The sequence below is a fragment of the Eubalaena glacialis genome, chromosome 18 (assembly GCF_028564815.1).
Source record: "Eubalaena glacialis isolate mEubGla1 chromosome 18, mEubGla1.1.hap2.+ XY, whole genome shotgun sequence".
NCBI lineage: Eukaryota > Metazoa > Chordata > Mammalia > Artiodactyla > Balaenidae > Eubalaena > Eubalaena glacialis.
In genome coordinates, this window is record NC_083733.1 from 55,966,894 (window position 1) to 55,984,672 (window position 17,779).

Here is a 17,779-nt window from a genome sequence, read left to right on the forward strand (position 1 = left end):
GATGGACCAGGGAGAGGGCACACGCAGGAATGAAGAACGGGGCTTCATGGGATCCGCAGAGGTCCTGCTGTGTCCTCAGGCTCCCTGGAGCCCTGGCACTGGACGTTGGGGACCATTGTGCTCTGCCATTAAGAGCATTTGGTCCCTCCCTTGAGCTCCTCTGTGTGTTTCCTTCCTTTTCCTGCCACCAGCTGGCGGTCCTCTGTGCATTTCTTTTTCTTTTTTTGGCTGCGTTGGGTCTTAGTTGCCACACGTGGGATCTTTCCTTGTGGAGCGTGGGCTCAGTAGCTGTGGCCTGCAGGCTCAGTTGCTCTGAGGCATGTGGGATCTTAGTTCCCCGACCAGGGATCGAACCCGCGTCCCCTGCATTGGAAGGCGGATTCTTAACCACTGTGCCACCAGGGAAGTCCCTGTGCATTTCTTACTCATTTATTTATTCAATCACTAAGTGTCTATGGAGCGCCTACTCCATGCCAAGAGTGGGAATACAGCAGCACCAAAATAAAGTCCCCACCCTTGGAAGGTAACACCGCAGCAGGGGAACCAGTAGTTCACAAAGGCGTGAAGAAACCAACAATGTAATTTCAGGTAGTGAGAGGAGTCATAGAAAGACGACAAAGTAGGATAAGGTGATAGAAAGTAATGGGAAGAGTACCACAGTCGGGGGCGGGGGGGTCTTTCTAAGGAGGTGTCATTAACCTTGACCCATGAAAGAGCCAGTGTGACCAGTATGGGCTGTGACCAGCTGTCACTTTCCTCTGAACAGAGCCCCTCATGCCAAGCCACATCCCGGCATTTAGCCAGCCCACGGGTCAGGTCAGCCAAGGTGCAGAGGGCCTGCGGTGGCCTGCGCAGCTCAGTGGGGCCTCGCAGGGACAGCACTCAGCAGGTCACAGCCACCCTGGGAACGAGCAGTCAAAGCACTTGTCATTTGTCAGGTATCGGCCAAAGCCTCACATATTTACTCCTTTCATCCTCACAACAGCCCAATGAAGTGTAGGTACTGTATTAACCCCATTTTACAGATGTGGCAACTGAGGTAGCAGGAGATTATGGGACTTGCCCAAGGTCACACTGACAGTGAGTGGAAGGGCTGCGATTTCCCGCAGATGGTCTGGCTCCAGCAGCCAGGTTCACGGCCAGCCGGCCACGCCGTCTGCCTGCAGTGCCAGGCACACACTCTAAACCACCTCACTGAGTGGGAGTTAACCATTCCTGTGGGTGCCCACAGCCTGCAGCCCTCCCATGACGGTGGGGGGCTCTACTCATAACCTTGGCCTTTCCATCCCCAGCTGGAAGGACGGTCTTGCCTTCAATGCCCTGATCCACCGGCACCGACCAGAGCTGATTGAGTACGACAAGCTGAGAAAGGTATGCATCTCCTGCTCCCCTCAGTGGCCCACAGACACCCTGAGTCTGACCCTGACTCCGGGCCACCGCCCCCAAGCCCATCTGTTGCTGGCGTCCAAAGCTGGACTCTGTGCTCAGATGGGCAGACTGGGAGGGCCTTGTGCCAGCTGTCAGCAGACCCCAGGCTCGGTGGCTGATTCTCGCCTCCTTTGCTCCCCTTGGGGACTGCCCTTCTCCCTCCTTGGGCATCGCAGCTACCTGGGGTTATTGTAGGGCCTGGCCGGCCATGCCTTATAGCCGCCCTTCCTTAACCCTCTAGATTCTGGAAGCATTTGGGGAGGGGTAAAGAATTCTAAACCATCACCGCTGGCAGCCCTGTGCCGTGCAGGGTCCTGTTCTATTTCGCCTGTACAGAGCATGTAAGACCCAGACTCTGCCCTCTAGGAGCTGCCAGCCTCGCGGGGAAGGCAGGACAGTTGCGTCCAGAGCAAACCAGCCGCACAGGGCCCTGTGCATGTGCTCAGGCTGCATGGGGGCGGAGGGGGGACGGGGCCGGACAAACGCTCCAGAGGAAGGAAGGCACACCTGAGCTGGCCCGGCGGGGGCAGGGCCTCTGGGGAGGAGGCAGCCGAGGGCCAGAGAGCGGGCATCCCAGGTAGGGGAGGCACAGGCCTGCACTTAGCCCGTTCAAGCCGCAGTGAGTAATCGTGTTGGGCTCTAGCTGGAAAGGCTAGGTGAAGGCACATGAGGGAGGGTCAGGGTGAAGTGCCTTTCATCCTGTAAGCAGCGGGGCAGTCAGAGTAGGGAGGTTAGAACGTGGATGCTCTCCGTTCCCTCCCTACCCCACCCCCCACGTCCAGTGCTCTCTCAGGTCTGGACCGCAGTGTCTGGTTTCAGGGCAGGGGTCTTAATCTGGGGTCTGGGGATGGATGGAAATTCTAAGAAAAGAGCACGCCTGCATTGTCGCTGGAGAAAGGGTCCACAGTTTGCCCCACAAAGATTTCCAGAGGCATTCCTTTGGGTAGGAATTGACTTTACCCGGGTGTCCCCCCTCCCCCCACCGCTCCCTGCAGCAGCACAGGTGGCTGAGAACTGCCTGAAGGACCCTTTCCAGTCCTAGCCCTTCCCGAGATCCCTCCCTTCCGGGCCAGCCCTTGTTCCTTCTGCTGTGCATCCTGCCCCTGACCAAGTTTCTCCTCCTTCCCTCACCTCCCTCCCCCAGGACGACCCCGTCACCAACCTGAACAATGCCTTTGAAGTGGCTGAGAAATACCTAGACATCCCCAAGATGTTGGATGCAGAGGGTAAGTACATCCCTTTTGTTCAGTCAGCACCCTGTTTTGTGGGCATGTCTTGCGGTAACCTCAGGGAGCTGGCGGAGCCAGCCAGAACGCCTGAATGAATCAGCGTGAGCTGGGGACAGTGGTGTCACCCAGGGAGCCAGAGCAGGAGCAGCCTGAGCAGCCAGGGATGGAGATGGTGGGGAAGAGGTCCTTGGAGAGGATCAGCTCTCAGGGGCTGCCTCTCGGGCTGGGCCCAGGTGCCGCCTCTCGGGCTGGGCCCAGGTGCCCTGCCAAAGCCCTTCCTGACTGATCCCACCCCTCCCTCCGGAGGGGCGAGGGAGGTCGCCAGGAGCGTTGACTCCTGCAAATAACCAAGGCCTCTGCCTTCCCTGCCTGCTGCAGCCTCGGAGTCTGGAGCCCACCAAAGTGGAGTGTTTTTTCCTTTTCCGGCTTTGCTCCTTTTCCCAGCCATGCACCACCCCCAGCCAGGACCCATGCATCTGGCCTCTGGTGGCCTTTGGGGTTGACCGTCTAGCAGCCCCTTGAGGCCATTCTCAGAGAGAGGAGGTGGCCTCGTTTTAATCCATTTCCCACAGGCTTGGCCTTTCCAGTGACCCTGGGGGATGGAGGGGCCAAGGGTGTGGCCAAGCCAAGCCCACTGGAGTCGCCAAGGGCCGTGGAATCAGCTCTGAGGGTCCTTCTCCCAGGATGGCTGTGGCCTTGGGAGCCTATGGATCCAGTGGGTGACCGCCCCCGCCCCACCCGCCCCTGCTTGGGCGGTTTAACCCTTGTTGTTCACTTGCAGACATCGTGAACACGGCCCGGCCCGACGAGAAGGCCATAATGACCTATGTGTCCAGCTTCTACCATGCCTTTTCGGGAGCGCAGAAGGTACCGGGCAGGGCCAGGCAGGCCCACCTCGCTGCCACTGCCCAATGCCACTGCTGCCTCTCGCCTCCCGTGCTCACCTCATTTCTCTTGCAGACGGCAGCGGCCTCTCTCTGACTGGAAGCCACCCCCCAACTCCTTGGCACCTCCGCCCATTTAGTCTTTGCCCACACTGTCTATCGAGGGCCTGACCTGTGCCAGGCTGTGTTCCAGGCACTGAGGATACAGTCAGTGACTGAGTCAGGCACAGTCCCTGCTTTCATGGAGCTTACATTCTAGTGGGCAAGGCAGACAACAGGCATGTCCACAGATAGAGTAATTTCATGTGATAAGTGCAGTCGAGAGCATGGGGCAGGATGGTGGGATGGGGAAGCATGGGGGCTGCTTCGCTGGGGCTGTCAGGGGAGGCGAGATGAGCAGGAGCTGCCCGGTGAAGATCTGCCGGAAAAGTGTTCCAGGTAGAGGGAGGAGCAAGTGCAAAGGCCCTGAGGTGTAAATAAGCGTGGCTTATTCAAGGAATGGCTGGAGAAGAGTAGGAGAGGGGAGGAAAATGAGGTCGGAGAATGTGACAGGGCCAGGCCATGTAGGACCATTGTAGTCTGGGATCCGGAGTTTGGGTTTTATTCTGGGGGCTCAGGAGACCATTAGGGGTTTATGCTAAGGTGGTAGGTGGTCACACCGGACATGATCTTACTTATGTTCCCAGGAAGATCAAATAACACCTGATCCTTCCAGCCCCAAACAAGGCTTCCTAGCTAGTGTTTCACAAACTCAGGCCTGGTTCAAAAAGGAATCCATCTTATTCGGACCCTCCCCCTTCCCCTCTACAAAACGTTGGCAAGACATGCCCACCCAGGCCGGAGCCAGGGTCTGGCTTCCAGTCCCGAGCAAGCGCTATTCCTCCCGCATGAGCCTCGGGCCTCAGCCGCCCTTCCTGCATCTTTCACTCTCTCCTGCCTCTCTCTCTCTTTCTCTCTCTCTGCGCAGATATTGTAGGCACTCTGAGGCCAGATGAGAAAGCCATCATGACTTACGTGTCCTGCTTCTACCACGCTTTCTCGGGGGCTCAAAAGGTGAGCTGGGGCGGGAGCACCCTCACTGCTGTGGCTGGAGACTCGCCCTTGCCACCCCTCCGCCCCCATGTCCCACTGCCCGGGCTGCGGCCTGAGGACCGACCCAGTCTGGCAGGTTCTTGTGACTGTGGGCCTCCACTGCCACCACAGAGCCGGTGCTGGCCCAGTGTCGAGACGCCACAGGTAGTCTCTCTGTGAATACAGCCCACTCTGTGAGATGGGTGGTGGCATCCCGGTTTCTCAGACAAGGCAGTTGAATCCCAGCGTCACCTTAGACGGCAGAGCGCAGCTTGGGCCTGTGCTCCTCTGCTCGGCCGCCCCGCCCTTTCCGTGATCCGTGCCGGCCACCTGCCTGCTGCACTGGCTGTGCCTTCGCCCGGAGCATTGGCTTTCCTGGCCCCCTCTGCAGCTCCATCCCCTCCCAAAGGCCCCAGGAAAGGCTCTGAGCCTGCTCCTGCTGACCCAGATCGCCAGGCCGCTGTCCCTAGCAGCCCCGCGGACACGGGTAGGGCCGTCAGAAGTGTCTGCTCCCAGTAGCGGCCCTCCCTGAGCCTGGCTGACCTCACGTGTCCACCGCTGCGCCTGTCAGGAGCCCTCTGCTTCCACGGGACGGTGCCCAGCTGCCCCCACGTGGAGGCCTGGCCGGCTCTGTCCCCTCCACTTGCCTCCTTGGTGTCTGGTCTTGGCCAGCAGTGTATTCCCAGCAGCTTGATTTTGTGTCACAGTTGGCAGTTGGGCAGGGAGGAGAACAAGAAGAAATGAGCTCTCATTTATTGAGCACTTACTGCATGCTAGGGACTCCTCCGAGGACTCCATGTGCACAGGCTCTAAGAGTCCCCTGCACACCCCCGGGAGGAGTGGGTGCCGTTATCCCCATTTACAAGAGGAGGACCCTGAAGTCACGGGGCGGGGACTTTGCTGCCTCCTTCAGAGCCTCAAGGCCAGTGGGGGCCTTCCCACGGGCCGTCTGCTCGGGCCGCCTCTCAGCAGTGTGACCTCGGATAAGTCCCTTCCCCTCCGTTCTCCCACGTGGAAACCGCGGAGCAGGCTAGTGTCCGTCTCAGGGCTGTCCTGAGGGTGAAGTGAGCTCATGCGGGTGAAGGCCCCTTAAGCGCCCCGTCCGCAGCCCGGCAGTCAGAGCGGCCCGCCTCTGCCCGCCGTGCCACTTCCCGTGCCACCTCCCCGGCAGGTGGTCGGAGCTCGTGTTTGGAGTGTTCTGAGGGGGGGCACAGGCAGGGAGAGTGGAGGGGACCCCTCACCCTAGCGGGAAGGCAGGGTGGGGGTGGGCGGTGATAGGAGATTCCTCGCCACAAACCCCAACTAACAGCACGTTTGTGTTGGCCTCACCCCTCCGCGGGCCCCAAGCCAGCCTCGCTGCCCACCACACTGCCCTCGAGGGAATGTCTTCTCTCTGTCCAAACTGCCCCCTCGTGCTTAGAGCTGAGCTCTGGTGTGGGGGACCGGAGGCCTTGAGGCATCTGTGGGAGGGGATACTGGCAGGAAAGCCCAGGTCAGAGCATTTGGGAGTCTTTGAGGCAGCTGGGCCCCTCTCGTGAGGGAGGAAATAAAGGCCGGCCTATTGGGAGCTGCCCATCACCAAGGGACGTGCAGGATCCAGGCCTCTCCAGCTTCCCCCGGCCCGTGTTTACTTCCCAGGACATCCTTGTAATGCTTTTATTATTGTGGCTGTCTTTTCCCCAGAGGCTCAATCCAGTCTCTTAAAAGAGTGCTCTCTGGGTTTTGTTTTGTTTTATGAATGCAAGGGCAATCCTAGCCCTAGCACCAAGTTTGCCCGTTCTCTTCTGATAGTTTATTTCTAGTCACTAAAGCATTTGCTCCTTGTTCCTTTGCTCACTCATTCATTCATCAACTCTTGAGTACCTCAAACACGCCAAGCCCTGAGCTGGGTGCCAGGAATTCAGCGGTGAACCAAAATACTTCTGACCAGCAGCCCGCACCTTCGCGGGCCTGCACAGCACGGTGGAGCTGAGCTTGGGGTGCCGGTTGTCTCTCCAGATTTGGGGTCAGGGACTCACCTCCGCGACTCGCCCACAAGCCGTGATCTTGGCTCTGCTTCCTGCACTCACTAGGGGCTGGGTGTTCATTGGCCGAGGCCCTTGTGAGCCTCACCTCTGAGGAGCACTGCCTGTGGCCGTTGGCCTGTGTCCTGCAGCATGAAGCAGGGTGTGTGTGTATGTGTGTGTGTGTGTGTGTGTGTGTGTGTACACACCACCCTCAGCTGGTCCCCCACTCACCTCCCCACCTGTCCCAGAAGCAGCGTGTGGAAGGGGGAGGCTGGGCGTCAGTGCCTGCAGCTAGCCAGGTCTGGAGCCATCCCCAAGCCTCTCTGTTTTCCTTCCCCACCACTCTGTAGACCCTCCTCACTATTTCTGTTCCTGTTCTGTTGCCGTTTCAACTCTTCTTCTTGGACCCTTTCTGTGCTTCCTGAAAGGTACCTGGTCTCTGTGTGGCATCCCTCACCCTCCTTCTCCTGTCCTTGCATTTTCCCCCCAGCAGGACAAAGCAGGACATTGTCCTGTAGTTCTGGGCAGAGACTAGTCACTGTCTGCACCGCCCCCTACTCTCCGAAGCCCTGGCTCCCCTCCGCCCTGTGGATCGTGACTTCCGCCCTCTGAGCCGTCAGCAGCCTCCTCAAGGGGAGGATTAGGAAGGGGCCAGGCATGCTCTGCCTGCGCACTGACCACCAGACTTCTCTGGGGGGCGCCAGCACCCCTCCCTCTGCCCGCCGCCACAGCTCTCTGGCGCTCGGCCTCCCCCGCAGTCTCCCTTCCCAGCCAAGGGGAGGGTCCTTGGCCTAACGGAGGACCCTACCCAGCCTCACCCAACCCTCCTCTTGGAGGGCCTGTGAGTCCCATTTCCCCCACAGTGGGTGGGCGTACGGCTCCCTAGTCCCCTTCAGCACCTCCACGGTCCAAGTTGAGAGAGCCCCCAGGCCCAGCTCCCCTGGCGGGGGCCTCAGCAGTAAGCTTTGGGGACCCCGGAAAGGCCTGTCGGGACACAGCCACTCAGGGCCCCATCTTGCTGAAGCTGTGCTTCCTCTCCTTCCCTCCTCGGGGACTTCTGTGTGGGCCATGGATGAGCCAGCTTTCAGGGGACGTGCCTGTCAGGAGGGAGGGTCAGCAGCCCCCAGGCAGCCCTGACTGTGTGTGCTTTCCCCTCCCCTGCCCCAGGCTGAGACTGCCGCCAACCGGATTTGCAAGGTGCTGGCTGTCAACCAGGAGAATGAACACCTGATGGAAGATTATGAGAGGCTGGCCAGCGATGTGAGTGTGTCACTCCCCCCTGCCCTGGTGGCTCCGCCAGAGCTGAAAGATCAGGTCACCTCTTGTTACTCTCTGCCAAAGGTCATGTGACATCTGCAGAGGGGAGAGCAGGGATGGCAGCGAGACTTTCTAGAAAAGGTCGTAAGGTTGTGTAGGCTGTGGAGTTTGACCAAGCCAGTATGTGACCTTTTGGGTTGATTTTACAAGGCTAAGGGGTCAGACTGCTGTGTCACTATGCTGGCTGGCTCCTGGGGTCTCGAGCTTGGGTTTCTACAGAGATACTCAAGGACAGAGTTTTCTGAACACCCGGCTGCATTAGAATCAGCTGGGGAGCTTTTTAAAAATTCCTGTTCCCATGCCCCACCCGTGGAGAGACTGATTCCGTAGGATGGAGAGAGACCCGAGAGCTGATACGGTGACAGGACAGCAGTTTGTCACGGCAGGCCCCCGTGCAAGCACTTCACGAACAGGATCTACCATCTCCACAACAGCCCTGTTAGGAGGGAACTCCTATTACCCCCTTTTCCAAGTGAGGAAACAGGCCCAGAGAGGGTCAGGCACAAACCCACCATCATGCGGCTGGTGGGACGGAGGTTCAAACCCAGGCAGCCCTGCTCCAGAACCTGAACCCGGACCGTAAGTTGGGAATGTGGGTGTTTAGTGCATCTCTTCTAGATTCTCCCCTTCATTTTTAAAATGTCCATATTAAAAAAATAAAAACATCTAAGCTCCCCAAAAGGAGTAGTTTGACTGCTCTTCTAGACCAGTGGTTCCCAGACTTTGAGATTTCACAGACCAGGAAAATTTAGGAAAGTATTTGTCAGCCAACCTAGAGTGGTGAGCTTTTTATTTTGCCAAGTTAAGGATATTTTTAAAAGAAAAAGCTACCGTCTGTTACCACCATCATTTCTAACACCTAGGAAAGGTTAAAAGGTTATATCTTAGAATCCCAGCCCTTCCCAAGAGAGGGCAGTTGGCATCATGCACCAAGATGTCAACACACACGGAGACCTTTGTCCTTGGTTTTCTCATCCTGCCAGAGGTTGGCATTTGGGAACCACTTCCCCGGGCCTATCTATGCTGGACAATAATCGATTTTCCTGTCCTAGGATTTTTCTAGAATGTCCAGTTTGTTTGCTTGTTTGTACCCTGGTCTCCATCAAAGACATGAGTGGCTCATACAGGTCACTTTCTTTTTCAGTTGTACTTTCTAATTTTCTATGTCCCAGGCCCCACGCATGGCACTGACCACCCCAGAGTGAGCCAGGCATGCAGCCAGCCCTGCCCTTGAGGCGCTTACCATCAGTGACCAGGACACAGTGAGGCTCTCAGCGTGGAGCTCCGTGCAGATGGCGCCAGCGGGCTCTCATGGGGGCGCGATAGGGGCGGCCATCCAGGAGGGGCGTCTGAATTGAGGCTGCCCCGCTTAGATGAGGGAAGGAAGACCAAGAGCAAAGGCAGGAGCAGGAAGTAGCCAGAGAACAGCGCTGTGGTTCAGAGGGGGCACGTGTTCCCAGAATTCCTGGTCGTGGGATTCCCATCGGGAATCATGGAGAAGTCGAGCTGGGGAGCAGGGGTGATTCCCCAAGATGGGGCCCTCGGAGATCCAGGTCCCATGTGCCCGTGAGCTGGGGGCGGCCCTGTCTGTGCTCGGAGGGTCCCCTGCGAAGGCCACCACAGCTTCTTGTGGGCCCACAGCTCCTGGAGTGGATCCGGCGCACCATCCCCTGGCTGGAGGACCGCGTGCCCCAGAAGACCATCCAGGAGATGCAGCAGAAGCTGGAGGACTTCCGCGACTACCGGCGCGTCCATAAGCCGCCCAAGGTGCAGGAGAAGTGCCAGCTGGAGATCAACTTCAACACGCTGCAGACCAAGCTGCGCCTCAGCAACCGGCCCGCCTTCATGCCCTCCGAGGGCAAGATGGTCTCGGTGAGTGCCGGAGGGCTGAGGGTGGGCCAGGGCCCAGGAGGTGTGCGGAGCTGCAGATTCCCTGTGAGGGGCGAGGGGCAGCTCCTCACCACCCACAGGCTTATTTCCCCAGCATGGTCTTTCTTAAGTAGAATGCACAGCTTTCGGGGTGCAGAGTGCGGTGGGGCATGCACTGGACACTTTACTGTGTTCCTTCTCCCCCCATCACTCCCCAGAGTTTTACACCCATCCCCAAACCACACCATAGTTCGTGTGGAATTGTTTGAATTTGGACCCTCATTTGGCTGTGACTCCAGGACCTCCAGTGCTTGAGGCCCCTTCTCAGGGGAGGGACAATATTCACTGGACAGTCACCTTCTGACTCCCAGTGCCCTGTATGGCATTCGTTCATTTTCACTCATTCATTTACTCCAGAAGTATTGACCACACCTGCCATGTGCTGGGCCCTGTCCAGGCACGCAGATACAGCAAAGCCGGGGAGAGATGTGACCCCGGCCCATTTCTGCTGCCTTCCCGTCATCATCCTTCAGGGAGGCATTGCCCTGCTGGGTGCCCCAGCTCCCCATGGTAGCCCTGCCCTCTCCTGCCCCCACAGGACATCAACAACGGCTGGCAGCACCTGGAGCAGGCCGAGAAGGGCTACGAGGAGTGGCTGCTGAATGAGATCCGCAGGTTGGAGCGGCTCGACCACCTGGCAGAGAAGTTCCGGCAGAAGGCCTCCATCCACGAGGCCTGGACTGACGGTATGACCCTCCCAGCTCCCTCCCTCCTTTCTTGTCTCTCGGAGACACACACGTGTACACATACACAGACGCGCACACACACACACACACACACAGAGCCCCTCCTGCCTGCGTAGTGTCTGTTTGTCAGGCCCCCTTTCCTGCTGCCTGGGAACATGCATGTCACAAATGCCGCTTTGGGTTCATCCAGCCCCAGGCAGCAAGGAACAGTTTGGGGCCAGGTCCGCCCAATCTGCCCTGGCCTCAGAGATTACTTACAGGTGGATTCCTTCCTGGGTCACTGGACCCTGTGCCAGCTGCACAGGGACGTGGCCCCTGTCCCTGCCACTCTGCCACGTCTCCCCTGAGTATGGCGCCCCTCCGGGCCAGGGTGGGCGTGGGGGTATGCTCTCCCCTCTCTGGCAGCCTGGGTTCACACAGCCTGCCTTCCGTGCCCTGCACCCTTTGAGACTGTGGACTTCACACTGAAGAGCCAGTGCTGGATGGTCTGTGATCCTGAGCACGGTCCTTAGAACGGGCCAGGGAGCCGCCTCCTGGCCCTGCTGCCCGACTTGCACCTGCTGCTCACTGACTACCAGCCATGCACCCTTCGGTGTGGCCCGCCGTGGGAGCTCTTTCTCACCTCTGCCCTGTCCCGGTGCCTCCCCCGAGGGCCCTCTCCCACAAGGGCAGCGGTGACTCCGGTTTCTCGGCAGCTCTGCAGCTGCCTGTTCCCTTGGCTCGGGATGTGGAATTCCATCACGTCCCTGGCCCTCGTTCGGGACCCACACCACGGCTGAGATTCCGGATCCCAGGGGCCCAAAAGCTTTCGGGAAACGGCCAGCGCCTGGGAAAGCCGAGCGCCTTCCACTGGACTCCCACCCTCCCACTTCTGGCTGCCTCCTGCCCTCCCTGCCCTGGCCGTCCTGCCACCACTGCCCAGCTGGTCTCACACTTCCTTGTATTGCTCAGTGTGGTTTTTCATCCCTCCCACTCTCCCAGGTCCCCGTGAGATCCTCACTGAGCCCCTGGGGGCTCCTCTGGCCCCACCCACCCAGCTATTTGGCAGGCAGCCCCAACCCTGGTCAGTTGCTGAGACCCACCCAGAGGCACCCATATGGAGCCTGCCCCACCCTTGCTGGCATGCGGACACGCAACTCTGCAGGATCCTCAGACCTGGGCCTGTGTCACCTGTGTCCCTAGCTGCAGCCCAGCTAATGCCCTCCTCACATTAGCTCAGGCCGGCTGTTCTCTAACGGCAGCTTCCAGATCCAGAGCAATACCCTGATCCCTCCTCTGCCAGGGAAGGAATGCAGAGGAGGAGAAGCCAGAAGGCGAGGCGAGGAAAAGGTAGCCTGGGCCAGGGATGCAGGCACCTCCCTCTGCCTCACAGAAATGGTGCCTGTGGGTTCTGCCCCCCGAGACCTGAGGGAGGGGGTGTTGGCATTTAGTTTATTCGTTTGTTCTTCATTCATTCAACAAACACCTCTTGAGCCTCTTCGCTATGCTCAGCAGTTTCCAGGTAGGTGAGGTCCCTGCCCAGGGAACTGCAGATTTTGACATCTCTCTTGTCCAAGGGCCCTTGGACGTGTAAGTGGATTTATCAGCACCCGTGTCCCACGCTTGGGCTGAGCTGTCTCCTGTCATTATCCACGTGTTGTAGCTCCATCATCCTCTCTTAGGCTCTGAGTGTCATCCCTGTGGATTTCCCTTCTGGGGGCCTCTTATCAGCCCTTCAGCCTCTCTCCTGGGGCTCCAAGAGGCCCTGAGAAGATGGTCTCCTGAGGCCGAGGGGTGTGGGTGTGACGGCCCACCGGAGCTCCTTCCCTGGGAACCACTCTGGCCGGCCTTCACCCGAAGGCATTTAGGAGAAGTTGGCCCAGTCTTTAGCCAGGGCCCAACTGGTTCAGCGGCCTCCACACGCCCCTGCCCCACCCCTACCTCCCCACAGACACTTTGGCATCTGGCCCTGCCCCTTGCATTAGCCCGGAGTCCCCAGGCAGTCCTGTCCACTCTCATTCCCAAGACCTGAAGCCTCTGTTCTCTGAACCACCCAATTATGCAAAACAGGACAGACCGGCCTCCCGACCTCTCTACACCCCTGTGGGGGGTTGGGGGGCAGAGGGTGGGTTGAGCCACCATCACTCTGTGCCCCCTCAGCATCCCTACAGCCTGCAGGAGTGAGCGCCCATGTGGATGCTTCTCACAGGGTCTTAGATTGGGGAAAAAGCAAAAATGAGCCCCCATCCCCCCCTCGGCCTGGCTGCCCCTTGGCCTGGATCCCAGGCAGCCGTGGCCGTGGCCCCCTCCTCCCGATTCTTCCCAGCATGCCCCTGGCAGCTCCCTTGCTGAAACTCTGCTGAGGCAGAAAAGTGGTAACCTACTATTTCTGGTTCCCACCCTTGGGAGAAGGCAATTTGGAGAAGGGAATTGCAAGCTTGCCTTTGTGGTTGAGCCTGCTGCCCCGGGGCTGGAGTGGCAGGGCCAGTGCAGTCTGTCCCAGGCTGCCACCTCCTGTCCGCCAGTGCCGGACCCTGTCCACGGGGTGGCTGAGGTGCAGATGGGACTGGCTGGTGCTCGGCCTTCTCAGCATCACCTCACTGAGGTTTTAACCTTGGGCTGGCACTGGCCGCATTTACAGAGGAAGAACAGGTGGGGAGAAGCTGTCTGCCGTCCCCTGCTCTAGGCAGGCAGCTGTTGGTTGGATTTTCTGGTGCCAGCTGAGGAGGGGGTCTCTGAGCTGCCGCTCCAGGGGTAGCCTGAGGTAGCTTTAGGGGTTGGGGGTCCCAGCCACCTTTCCTGGCCAGCGTTTCCCCCTTGGTTCTTTGCAGTACCCTTACTGTGCTTGCAGGGCTCACTTGAGCTTCTGTCCTGGGGTGTATAATTAGCCAGGCTCCAGGACTAATAGCAGTGTTCCTCCCTTCCTTCAAAGGGCCTGACAATGGGCCCTGCCTCGCTGCACATGGAAAGCCCTTAGGATAGTGTGGAGCAATAGATGTGTGATAGGACTCCCACCCCGAGGGGGCCTGGCGCCCAAGTGCCAGGGGTCAGGCTCCTGGAAGAGCCCCGACTCAGACTTCCCCTTCCCCCCACTGCTGAGGCACGGCTGCAACACCAGCTGCTTCTCCAGATCACAGCGGTCCGCAGATGGGTGTCCACATTTCCAGCCCTGGTAGCACAATCCAAATTCTTACCGTCTACCAATAAAGGATACTAAGTTTAGAACCCACAGCTTGAATTGGGATATGTCTCAAGCCCACCAGCCCCACAGTTGTCTCCCAGCTCCATCCAGGATCTAGTTGGGCGTAGAGGTTCCTGCAAAGGGCAAGGAAAAAGGTTCTGGAAGTTTCTAGCTTTCATGGCACCATCCTCGGCAAGGCAGGGCGTGGGGTCCACACCCCGTCTCCCTCCCTCTGGTTGGACATCGCTCTGGCTGGACATCCCTCTGGCGCTGTTGACGAAGCACCCCCTGCCCTCCGCCCCACCCCAGGGAAGGAGGCCATGCTGAAGCACCGGGACTATGAGACGGCCACCCTGTCGGACATCAAAGCCCTCATCCGCAAGCACGAGGCCTTCGAGAGCGACCTGGCCGCACACCAGGACCGCGTGGAGCAGATCGCCGCTATCGCCCAGGAGCTCAAGTACGTGTGGGCTCGCGGTCCCCCGTCACCTGCTTCCCCTCCAGCACCCAGTCCAGAGCAGCGGTGGGGCAGTGGTGGAATGGGGTCCCCCAGCCCTTTCCACCCTCACACCCTCCTTTCAGATGCCAGGGAAGAGCCTTACAGGATGATGCCTTTTGCCCACCTTGTCTTTACCCCAGATGAGGAACAGTGGGACCTAGATTCTCCAGCAGAAGGGAGGTCTCTGACCCCTTGTCCTGATTCCTCAGGCTGCTGGGGTCCCTGGGGCTCCCCCTCCTCTGCCTGCCACACCAAGGAGACCCCCTGGCCCCCTGATGTGGTGGGCGGCCTAGCCCCCACCGCTCCCACCCGCTGCTCCCTGAGGGAATCTGGCTGCACAGAGAGCCCGTTGTTCTGCCCGGCCCCTTCCCTCTCCTGCTCAGAATACACTTATTGTAAGAGCTTCCAGGCGGTCGGTTCTCTGCCTTCCCTTCCCCACCCCAGTCAGATAAACTTGTGCACACAATTAGTACACTCAACCTCCAGAGCCAGTGAAAGGGGGCCTTATTCCACCAGCGCAGCGGCCAGCAGCAAGCAGGGCCCAGGGAGTGGGAGGCCCAGGCCATTACTTCATGGAAAATCCACGGGCCCTGGAGGGCGGCAGGGCTCCCAAAATAGCTGTCTGCTCAAAAATAGGATCCTTGGCTGGAACTGCCCTTTCCACAGACACCCCCAACCCTGTCACAGTCATCCGCAAAGTTCTCCTTGTTCCTGCAAGGCTGGGGCCTAGCGGTGATGCCTGGTGGAGCCCCACGCCGGGCAGGGCTGGCTTCCTCCCTGACTCACGCCCTCCACACTGCCCACCTGCTCTGGGGGCTCCCCATTTGCTCACCCAGAGGCAGAAGTACCACTGGGCCTTCACAGTACCAGGGACACGGCGTCCCCATTGAGCACTGTTGGGGGCACCCCTTGGGGTCCTGCAGCTCCCCTAGGATCGAGCCCCTGTACCTGGCATGCCCAGGCCGAGGAGAGTGAGGTCACAGACGCAGACGTCCACCACCCTCAGGGGTTGTGGGGTGGGACATGGGCAGGTCCCCACCCCCACCCCCCATTGACAGGCGAGCTCCTGGAAGCCAGTGGGAAACAGACTTGGAGGAAATCCTAGGCCAGCCCACTTCTCAGGCACTGGGAACAGCCATGTGAAACCCATTACCCTGAGCCGGGGAACAGGCGGTCCCTGAGGCAGCTTTCTGGACAGTAGCCCTGGAGGAGAAAGGGAGGGCTGTTTGGGGTGCTGTCCGTTCCCCCGAAGATGAGTCTGAGGGCCCAGGGCCGGCCAGGATGAGCCTGGATGGACAGCCCGGCTGAGCGTTGATTAATGGTGATGACAAAAACTCAGGGCACTTAGTGCTCTACATGTACCAGCTCATTTAATCCCCCAGCGATCCTGTGTTACAGAATGGGAACTGAGGCACAGAGAGCCCAAGGGGCCTGCCCAAGGTCACACAGCTAGGGAGTGAGATAGGACTGGAGCCTGGGCCGCCTGGGCCGCCTGGTCCCTGTGTGAAGCACAGCCTTGCTCCTCCTCCAGCCCTTGCCTGCTCCCCTCCCCCGGCCCCTGTATCCTGCCTGCCCGTCTGGCTCACCAGGCAGGCGACACAATCGCTGTGTCCTGGTCCCCATGTCGTGTTCCTCCCCATGGTTGTTCCCCCAGACCTGTACACTGACTCCCTAGGAGCCTGCTGCTAAGAGTATCCAAGTGTGGACCCCAGGAGGCAGGAATGCTGGGGCTGAAGAGAGGGAATAAGGGGCAGGGGGCCGCGACTACGGTATCAGCTTAGTGTTTCCAACCTCAGTCATTGCAATAATAATACCCATTCCCTCATCAGCTCACTTTTTTTTTTCTTGAATATATTGTTAGTTGCGTACAATGAGATTGCAGGCTAGTTGTACATTTTTTTCTTAATACCCATTAAAGTAAATACACAACCTTTAATGAGTAACTGTTGCTACTTTTACCTACTGGGTGCAAAGGACTGCTCTTGGCAGTTCACATGAGTTAAGTAACTTGGTCTCCATGATAACCCCACCCCCATTTCAGAGGTGAGAAAACCGAGGGATCCAGAGGGAGTTCATTCGCCCAGGGTCACACAAGTTCAAAATCGGAGAGCTGGAATTCACACCTAAGGAACTTGGCTCCAGAGCCTTATGCTCTAACCAGTGTGCTCTGCTAGACTTTCTTTAAATGGAAAAAGCAATCCCGGGGACTTCCCTGGTGGTCCAGTGGTTAGGACTCTGTGCTTCCACTGCTGGGGGTCTGGGTTCGACCCCTGGTCGGGCAACTGAGATTTCGCCAGCCTACAGGCATGGTCGAGGGCCACACTCTGGGAGCCCTGCGTCAGCTTACAGTGACAGCAAGCTCTGTTATCCTCTCCCCGCAATTCCTCCTGCCCCGGGCCAGAGGGGTGATTCATGACTGATGTGCTTAAGTGTTGATATCCCCTGGCACCAGGGCCTGGGACACCTGGGGGCGGGTGGGTCCAGCACACCCTGACTGCCCCTGCTGGGTCTCATCACCCTCTGCCCGGCCCACAGCGAGCTGGATTACTACGACTCCCACAACGTCAACACCCGCTGCCAGAAGATCTGCGACCAGTGGGACGCCCTTGGCTCTCTGACCCACAGTCGCAGGGAAGCCCTGGAGGTGAGGAGGGGGTGATGTCACCCGCCGAGGTCTGTGCCTCGTTGCCCTCAGAGCAGGGGTCTTCCCCTGACCCCCTGGTGCCCCCGGGCCCCTCCCCACCATACAGGCCTCCTGCTAGCCGACTGACCTCCCTCCTCTGTCCCCGTCCCTCCCAACACGCACCAGAAAACGGAGAAGCAGCTGGAGACCATCGACCAGCTGCACCTGGAGTACGCCAAGCGGGCAGCCCCCTTCAACAACTGGATGGAGAGCGCCATGGAGGACCTCCAGGACATGTTCATTGTCCACACCATCGAGGAGATCGAGGTCCGCCCCTTCCCCTCCCGTCCCGCTCGTGGCTCGTGGGGCCTCCACGGGGCCGGGCTGCGCCTCACGCCTTCTCTTCCCGCCCCCAGGGCCTGATCTCAGCCCACGACCAGTTCAAGTCAACACTGCCGGACGCTGACAGGGAACGGGAGGCCATCCTGGCCATCCACAAGGAGGCCCAGAGGATCGCCGAGAGCAACCACATCAAGCTGTCAGGCAGCAACCCCTACACCACCGTCACCCCCCAGATCATCAACTCCAAGTGGGAGAAGGTAGGCGGCACCCACCCGCCGGCGGGGCCGGGGCAGGACCAGCCGGGCGAGGGGGCCGCCGCCCTGACTGCTCCTGCCTGCGTCCCCTTGCCCAGGTGCAGCAGCTGGTGCCCAAGCGGGACCACGCCCTCCTGGAGGAGCAGAGCAAACAGCAGTCCAACGAGCACCTGCGCCGCCAGTTCGCCAGCCAGGCCAACATCGTGGGGCCCTGGATCCAGACTAAGATGGAGGTGAGGGCGAGTCGCCGCAGCCCCGCTGGGCCCAGGAGGATCTCCGGGCGGAGTTGAGGAAGAGCCCCCGCTGAACGGGAGGCTGCTCACCCCTGGTGGGAGGGCCCCAGTGCTCCGC

General features: G+C 59.4%; 1 protein-coding gene across 5 annotated transcripts in view; it reads left to right on the forward strand.

The window, feature by feature from the left end:
- The window catches only part of ACTN4 (actinin alpha 4), a 72,348-nt gene that overhangs the window by 49,004 nt on the left and 5,565 nt on the right, over positions 1-17,779 (forward strand). For 3 of the 5 annotated variants that reach the window (XM_061174296.1, XM_061174297.1, XM_061174298.1), the window contains 11 exons: positions 1,293-1,371; positions 2,573-2,654; positions 3,439-3,524; positions 7,786-7,878; positions 9,577-9,807; positions 10,403-10,550; positions 14,020-14,170; positions 16,745-16,853; positions 17,019-17,159; positions 17,249-17,431; positions 17,527-17,661. In XM_061174296.1, the coding sequence (XP_061030279.1) occupies positions 1,293-1,371; positions 2,573-2,654; positions 3,439-3,524; positions 7,786-7,878; positions 9,577-9,807; positions 10,403-10,550; positions 14,020-14,170; positions 16,745-16,853; positions 17,019-17,159; positions 17,249-17,431; positions 17,527-17,661 (1,438 nt within the window). Of the gene's footprint in view, positions 1-1,292; positions 1,372-2,572; positions 2,655-3,438; positions 3,525-4,508; positions 4,595-7,785; positions 7,879-9,576; positions 9,808-10,402; positions 10,551-14,019; positions 14,171-16,744; positions 16,854-17,018; positions 17,160-17,248; positions 17,432-17,526; positions 17,662-17,779 lie in introns of all 5 variants that reach the window. The other 2 variants (XM_061174300.1, XM_061174299.1) reach the window with 1 other exon arrangement.